This window comes from Dipodomys ordii, unplaced genomic scaffold (genome assembly GCF_000151885.1).
Source record: "Dipodomys ordii isolate 6190 unplaced genomic scaffold, Dord_2.0 Scaffold51, whole genome shotgun sequence".
NCBI classification, from domain to species: domain Eukaryota; kingdom Metazoa; phylum Chordata; class Mammalia; order Rodentia; family Heteromyidae; genus Dipodomys; species Dipodomys ordii.
Genome location: NW_012267267.1, coordinates 3,931,837 through 3,940,092, shown reverse-complemented (window position 1 = coordinate 3,940,092; position 8,256 = coordinate 3,931,837). Strand labels below are relative to the sequence as shown.

At 33.3% G+C, this 8,256-nt stretch overlaps 1 protein-coding gene across 1 annotated transcript in view; it reads right to left on the bottom strand.

Annotated features, from left to right (window-relative positions):
• Positions 1–7,702, bottom strand: part of Efcab7 (EF-hand calcium binding domain 7) — a 36,125-nt gene extending 28,423 nt beyond the window's left edge. The window contains exons 1-5 of the mRNA XM_013020642.1: positions 7,290–7,702; positions 5,318–5,529; positions 4,660–4,746; positions 3,362–3,557; positions 2,811–2,929 (exon numbers count right to left, since the gene is read on the bottom strand). Of these exons, the coding sequence (XP_012876096.1) occupies positions 2,811–2,929; positions 3,362–3,557; positions 4,660–4,746; positions 5,318–5,529; positions 7,290–7,476 (801 nt within the window). The 5' untranslated portion in view covers positions 7,477–7,702. The remainder of the gene's footprint in view (positions 1–2,810; positions 2,930–3,361; positions 3,558–4,659; positions 4,747–5,317; positions 5,530–7,289) is intronic.
• Positions 7,703–8,256: the final 554 nt, after the last annotated feature.

Below are 8,256 nucleotides of genomic sequence, written 5' to 3'. Positions count from 1 at the left end.
TGCCTTGCATGCATGAGGCCCTGGGTTCAATTCCTCAGCACCACATAAGCAAAAAGAAAAAAGCCGGAAGTGGCGCTGTGGCTCAAGTGGCAGAGCGCTAGCCTTGAACTGAAGAGCTGAGGGACAGCGCCCAGGCCTAGAGTTCAGGAAAAATTAAGACATGAACCATAAAACATAAAACATGAGTTTGAAATGTTTATGTATTTGTGTTGTCATAGAAGGACATATAGAAAGTATCTATATGGAATGCAAAACATTCATACATACATCTAAGATAGTACAGAATGTACACCACACAATGCATGGGTGTGTATCATATATAAGTTACACAACATTTCTATGTGCTGTGTGTATATATTATACAATATACATGCGTAGAATATATTTAGGCAGTTTCTAATTAGGCATCAATATAGGAAGTATTGTATCTCTGCAGTTTACACTGATGGTTTGTGGCCTACTCTAATTTTAGTCATGACTGGCTTTATCATGGAATCTGAAGCTATTCCCTTCTCAAAGGAAAATACCTGACATTCCTCAAACATTACAGAACCTAAACAAATGGACAGAGCTCAGGATTAAAGAATAGAGTAGTAATCTAATACCTAAATATGGGAAGAATATGATACATATATAGTCACTGTAAAATTCTTGCTTTTCCCTGTAATTCAAGTCTTTTATCAAGTGAAGGGGACTATGTTTTAAAGTCTGGCTGTGGGCATGGTGGTAAATGCCTTTAGTCCCAACTACTCACAGCGAAATTCTTACCAGAATAGATTTAAAACCTCAGAAATAGATAAAATTTATGAAATTAAAGTTGCTTCAAAATAAAGAACAGAAACCAGCTAAATAACAATAGAGTCATAGATTTCTTAGAAATTACTTCAGTTCATTCAATAAATAGCAGTAAACAATCCTGAAAGATCAAGATCAGAAACAGGATATAAAAAGGTAAGAAATACAAACATTTCCAAAAGATTTTAAGTTTTATATGAAATTCACAGAATTAAAAGGTTGACATATTTTTCCAGTTGTCATCACCACCATTCCTGTTTATGATTGCTGAGATACAAAACCTAAGTGGACTCTTGTTATACAACTGCTTTGGCCTACAAATAATTTTGACATTCCTTTGACCTTAGAAAACACAAGTAGTATCATAGGCCAACCTATTGTTACTTCATATCTGGATAGCTGTCAGTCTCTCAGCTAGTTTGAAGTCTAATTTGAAGTCTCCAAATACAATACTAGTTAACTTAAACTGCACTTTCATCAGATCATACCCATATAAATACCTACAGTTACTTCTTTGTTTATAATAGGTTTAGCACTAATTTTCATTTAACTGAGTGTGTGTGTGTGTGTGTGTGTGTGTGTGTTCTCTTGGTGCTAAATGCTTTACATATGTTCAATGACTTAAATCTTTCAAACACATTAAGGTAACATTATTCCCAATATATAGATAAAGAAACTGAATCTCAGAAGGGAGACTGATAAACTGAGTTTGCACAGTGATTAAGGCAAAAAGCTAGGAATCAAATTCAAGTGTCTTTATCCAAAGCTCTTCATTAATACTTAGAACACTGCCTTGAACAGAGTAGTTAATCACTCAATATTTGAATAAATGAAATATTATGAAATACTCCATTGGTATTAGCCATCAAAGGAAAACTTCTATTTTTTTAATTCAAAGGCCACAATTAACACTAAACAAAAAAGCTGGCATACACTACCTTGCTAAAGGTCATTTGTTGACTTATATGTTAACTAAATTTAAAGACACTGTTATTGGTAGAAGTTCATTTAAGCAAATAGAGAAAAGGTCTTGTTATGAATTAATATAGTCTATATTAATATTTAGATATGTCTTTATGTTGGGTAAAACTGGGTTTATTTATACTTTTGAATAATAATATAGGTTGCCTATAACTATTTAACTAAGTTAATTTTTTAGCATTCAACTTAGCTGTAAAACATAGAAAGGTTCCATCAGTGAAAAATAATATTGTTGGAACAGTAACTATGGTATGAACGTGCTGGCCACGCACACCAAATTGCTTAGGGTGTATAGATTCCTAAGCAGTCTGAACAAAATTCCTTGGAGATAATGTTTTAAAATTTTAATATAGAACAAATGTCACTGTCTAGCAATTTAAAGATATAAGGGACTTCAGAGTTCAATAACAAATACAGAGTTGTTATTTGAAACAAAAATGTAGCTCTTGAGAACAATCAGTTCAGTTTTCTAGCAGCAGTGATAGGATGTGGTCATAACCATTTTCCCCCCTTTTACAGAGGTCTCCAGGTGCACATTTTTAATGTATCCTAGCAGTTTCCAGTTAATGTTTTATGTTTCTGTAGCTATTATTTTCTGTTGAAAGAAAACTAGTAAAGGTTGAGTCTAGAAAGGGAAAACAAAGGAAGAAGATCAATATTAATACTCTACAAATATTGACTTAGCAAAGTAACTTAGTTGTCTTTCTCTCACAGGAACTAGTAGAATGGATGGCTAATTTATATAAAACGCCTATGCATTTGCCAAACAACAACAAAAATTGGTTGTCAAAGTATAGAATTAGAAAATCTAGCAAGTTATTCATTCTCAAACTAAAGGCCTTACAATATTAATCTTACGATTTTTAAGTTAAAAACATGACAACTGGCTTGTAGGTAGATACATGCATTTCACAGGAAGAACCTAAGAATTACTTCACAAATTATTGCATTGTGAAGTATTCATGCTGAATACTTATTAACAAACTTAATATCAAATATTTTCAGAAAAAGTTAATTAAAAATACTTACTATACCTTTAAGTTTGGCTCAGTTAACTTTGAGTTTTGGTTGCTACTGGTGCCCATGGTAATTGTGAAGGAAACAGATGTTTTGAACTTTCTAGATGTTGAGAGTAATGAACTCCTTGTATCATCTGTAACAGGCAATAGTTATTTGGTCTCACATTCTGAAAGGTTGTCAACAGGAGTTTGTTTCTAAACATGGTATAGTATAAAATATTTGTTGCATTCATCTTATTCTCTGTTATTCCTATTGAATAAAGACATTATTTTTATTTATCAGACTTTCAGAGCCCCTAATTTATATGATACTAATAACATTCCTTGTTTCAATATGTCCCCTATTAGTCTGAATTTTTAATTTTAATAAAACATAATGGGTATAGGCAAATCAAGTTCCATAATAAAATCTTACAATAGAGTTTTACAGCTAAGAGTCTAGAAATGGAATCTAACAAAAGTTAGGTTTTAAATTCGTTTTGTCATTGACAACTGAGATGAAAGAAAAATTCTGATTATACCTCTTCACTTCTGATCAAAAAAGTCTTGGTGTTGAAAGTAAATACCTTTATTTGATAATGTTTCCTGGTCACTTTTTCCTATGATTCTAGGTGATGGTTTTGGTACTGGCGATGGGTCCTTCTCAGGGGCCCCTTCATTGTGGCTTCCAAACTGCTGACGCCTCAGTTTACTGTCAACCTCCAGTTTTTCTAGTGTATTCTTGAGACATTGCTCACTGGTTGTCATATACAATTTACAAAACTATAGAAAATAAAAAAGTAGTCCACTAGGTAAAACGTTCAGTCATACATTTGGGAGGGGAAGGCAAATGCACATTAGTAGGCAAGGGACAGACTGACAGATGGAATATATTTCTTATTGAACTTGGTTACTCATTTTATTTTCTTGAGTCAGATTGACCAGCCTCAAGTGACCTAGTGAAACGCAGCCATGATTCAATGAGGAGGTCATACTCTGAGTGAAAATAAAATGCTACACAAGGAGAGGTGATTTATTTAGAGGACATGTAGACTTGAGTTGTTCTAAATAATTTATATGATTCTTCTACACAGGAAAGGAACATTGCTGAGGAGAGTGTCTGTATTTGTTTACAAAGCTGTGCTTAAGGACATATGTATTTTTAACTTATTTAGGTTGAACAGCCTTTAGCTGAAATGTTAAGACTAAAAGTGTTGGAGAACTTTATTTAAATTTGGAGTGTTTGCATATATGTAGTAAGATATGGCCAGACATAGACGCAAAATTCACTTGTTTCATATACACCTTATACACAAGTCCTGAAGGTGTTTCATACAATATTTTTAGTATGCCTGTGCTTTGATTGTATCAGTCACATGAGGACATAGGAATATTCTACTTTTATGGCATGTCTACACTCAGAGTTTCAAAACTTTGGATTTTGAAGAATTCTGATACACTTTCAGATTAGAGGATGCTCATCGTGTGTAATTTTTAATGTGGTCATCTGATCACAATTATGGGACTGACAAGCATACATTTAAAGATAATGTGTGCACACTATACAACTATGTCCTCATCAATATAAAAAGGAAGTGCCCATTTTAAAAATAAGGGCTGGAGGTGTAGCTCAGTGGTAGAGCATGTGATTTGCATGCAAGAGACCCTGGATTCAATCCCCAGCATCAAGAACAAACAAAACTAAACTTTTTTCTCATGTTAATTAGCTTCATTTAATTATTCCACAACCTATGTGCACATCAAAACATTATATGTACACTAAAAATATACAGTTTGTACTGATTGTACCTTAATAAACCTAGAAAAAGTAAAATTTTAAAATTCTTGTATAGTATGGAAACTTATAATATTAGAGCTTATGTACCTTAATGTAGTCAAATCTGCCATCAGCATTTACATCAGCCAAATTTATTATGGCATTTACTTCTTCCTGAGTCATCTTCTCGCCTCTCTAAAATTTCAAAAATATGTATTTTAAAACAACATAATTACTACTTCCTTACTTATGGGGACAGTAAAAATACATTTAAATTTCTTCTTCAAGTAAGTTTGAATATATGGTGTCGTTATAAACCAGAGTGAGAACTACATGGAGCAACAATGATAATCTTGTGCTGAATATGCTGAATTTCAATTTACTAAAATTTAACAATTGCATATCATGGAATGGTAATAACTGCTACTGAATTTACAATAATGGTATTTTCTAACATTGTGCTGAAAAAGAGATTGGACTTGTAACCCCATTTATACTTTCCTTTTCCTTATCACATAAGGACCTATCAGTAACTTTCAAAAAGTCCGGAGAAAAACTGCATAAGGTGATTTACAATGCAGATTCAGTTTTATATTTTTGTTTACAAAGCACATTTCATCCATAAGAACATTTAAGTACTTTATAAATAAAATGTAGGTGATTTGTTTAATCTATCAATGAAATACTTTTTATGTGACCTTTGTTAACCAAAGCTAGATTCCAAGTTGTTTCACAAATACACACATTATAGTTTCACAGATCTTACCTTTGTTAGAAATTTATAAAGGTCCGTGTGTAAAATAGAGCCATCATCATTTACATCTAATTGCTTAAATGATTTTAGCAGTTCTGATTTTGAAGTAGGTTTCTCCTTCCTTAAAATTACACAAAAATCATCATAGTTCAGTTTAGCAGTTTGAGGAGTCCAATATTTATTTATGGTCTTTTGGGATGGATTTCTTCCTGCATGCTGAAGAGCTGCCCATAAAACAAGAATTATTTGTTATTGTGTTTGGAATTAGCATTTAAGCATACTCTTTTAAATCATTATATACCATTATATTATGTGAATCCCATATATTTAATGCTTTGGCGCTGACAATCTGGTTATATCAATATATGCTTGGCACATCAGCCACCTCTAACCCTTTAAGAGTTTGGAATACAAGTAGAACCTACATGAAGCTATAATTTGAAAGTCAACATTAAAATATTTTCTGTCAAGTGTTGGTAAAACGGGTATGTAGCAGGTCAGAGTAGCTTGTTGCTATGTTCAGTAACAAAGAAAACACTGTTTTCTTTTTTTGCCAGTCCTAGGGGTTGAACTCAGGGCCTGGGTACTATCCTTGAGCTTCTTTTTTGCTCAAGGCTAGCACTCTACCACTTGAGCCACAGCGCCACTTCTGGCTTTTTCTGTTTATGTGGTACTAAGGAACTGAACCCAGGGCTTCATGCATGCTAGGCAAGCACTATACCACTATGCCACATTTCCAGCCAGAAAACACTGTTTTGTAAATACTGCATTATAATTATGAAAAAACTGTGAAAAATTATGTATTCAATATGTATTCAGTAAGTAAACATCTCTATATCTAAAATATTGATATGATCTAGTTATTAATAACTAATCTTAAGGTTCAAGATGAGTTGAAGTTAATTAAATTTAGTGATAGTGAAAACATAACTGTAAATGTTTTCAAGGTTGGCACAAAGGTACTGATCTTTTGCCAGGATTTCCTTTAAACTTGGACATGTATATATGATACTTGTATTATTTATAGTTAACAACAAAAAAGATACTCTAAAGCTCTGGTAATGATGCTGCTCTGACTTTGAAATGGAAATGTCAGAGTCTATGTTAGGTGCCTAAGGAAAGGATACAAATGAAACACTGTAGAGACATCATTGGTATACATTAGTCCTTTTTTTAAAAACTAGGTCATCTGAAACCCAAGTTTTACACAAAATATTCCACCATAAAAATCAAAGGTGTATACAGCACTGAAAGACAAACACTGAATTGATATCTTCCCAGGTAATTTTATTAGACTAACAGAACCTTTTTGGGGGGATTAGGAGTGGGGGGTCATGGGGCTTGAATCCATGGCCTTGGTCCTGTCCATGAGTTCTTTTGCTCAAGGCTAGTGCGAGTAACAGTGCCACTTCTGGTTTTCTGGTGGTTAACTGGAAATAAGAGTCTCAAGAACTTCCCTGCCTGGGCTGGCTATAAACTGCGATCCTTAGGTCTCAGCCTCCTGAGTAGCTAAGAATTACAGGCATGAGCCACAAGCACCTGGCTTTAGATGGACAGAACCTTATTAGTACATACTGGTTGATTTATAAGTATATATTAATTGATTTTATAAGTGCCATAGCAGTGGAAGGCCATGTTAAACTTTAAACTTACCAGATTCATGATCTCTGCCCATTTGCAAAAGAATATACTTGGATATTTTAGGAATCACAGCAAACTGAAATTTTAATTGGATTTTTGCCTACACCATGTAATGTACATAAAATATACATTACATGAATCTAAATTGTCTAATAATTGAAATTTACACCTGAAAGTTCCTAGAATAGAAAAACTCTACAAAAGGGGTATGCCATACTGTAATTTCATTTTTTAAAGTTTCACTATGAAATAGTGATGATTGAATGATATAACTCTAATTCCCATTTTTCTGATCTATTCACTTTGAACAAATAAGGTGAAATATTTGTTTTATGGAATTTACCTAGGTAAAGTTGATCTTTTGAAACAATGTTTTCCAAGCTGCTTTTGAACACAGTTAAATAGGCAGCCCTACAATTCATATAAAATATCTCTTCTTCAGTTAGTGAAGACTTCTTGGTTCTAAGACTCTCCGAAATTATTGTTTTCTGACTGGAAAAAGATGTATCTCCTCCTGGACTGATGGCCATTCTATTAGAAAACAGTTTCAGTATTGTTTTAGTCGATGATAATCACTTAAAATGCAAAGGTCATTGTGCCTTTCAAATGAGTGAAGATTTTAAAATGAGACCAAGATATTAATGTTCCTATATGTAAAAAAAAAGATGGATGTTATAGAATCAATATAAATTTAACATATGTTAAACAGAATCAATCTTTGGCTACTAATTCTAATTAGTACATAATACATACATAACACACATAAACATACATACATAAAACATATATAACATCCATGCATATCATTTTTCTTGAAATGTGTAATAGTAGCCAAAAGAATAAAGATGTAACATAATACAAAATAAGAATCAGGACAAGGGGAACACATACATCTGCTTTCCCAAAATCAGAGTACAGTCGAATGAGGCCCTTCACAGAGTTGAAAATTAAACCAGATAGTATATGTGAAGCATGTAGAACACTGCCTGACACCTAACAGGTGCTAAATAAACTATAGTGAGACACTCCAAGAATATTTGTGTAAATCAATTGCAGATGGCATCCATTTTCTACAGCAGGATCAACGAAATCATTTCATAAACATCTTAATAAGTGATGTCACATTTCAAATAATTGATTTTTTTTGTGTGTGGGTTGTGGGGTTTGAACTCTGGGCCTGGGCGCTGTCCCTCAGCTCTTCAGCTCAAGGCTAGTGCTCTACCACTTGAGCCACAGCTCCACTTCCAGTTTTCTGATGGTTTATTGGAGGTAAGAGTCTCACAGACTTTCCTGTCTGGGCTGACTTTGAA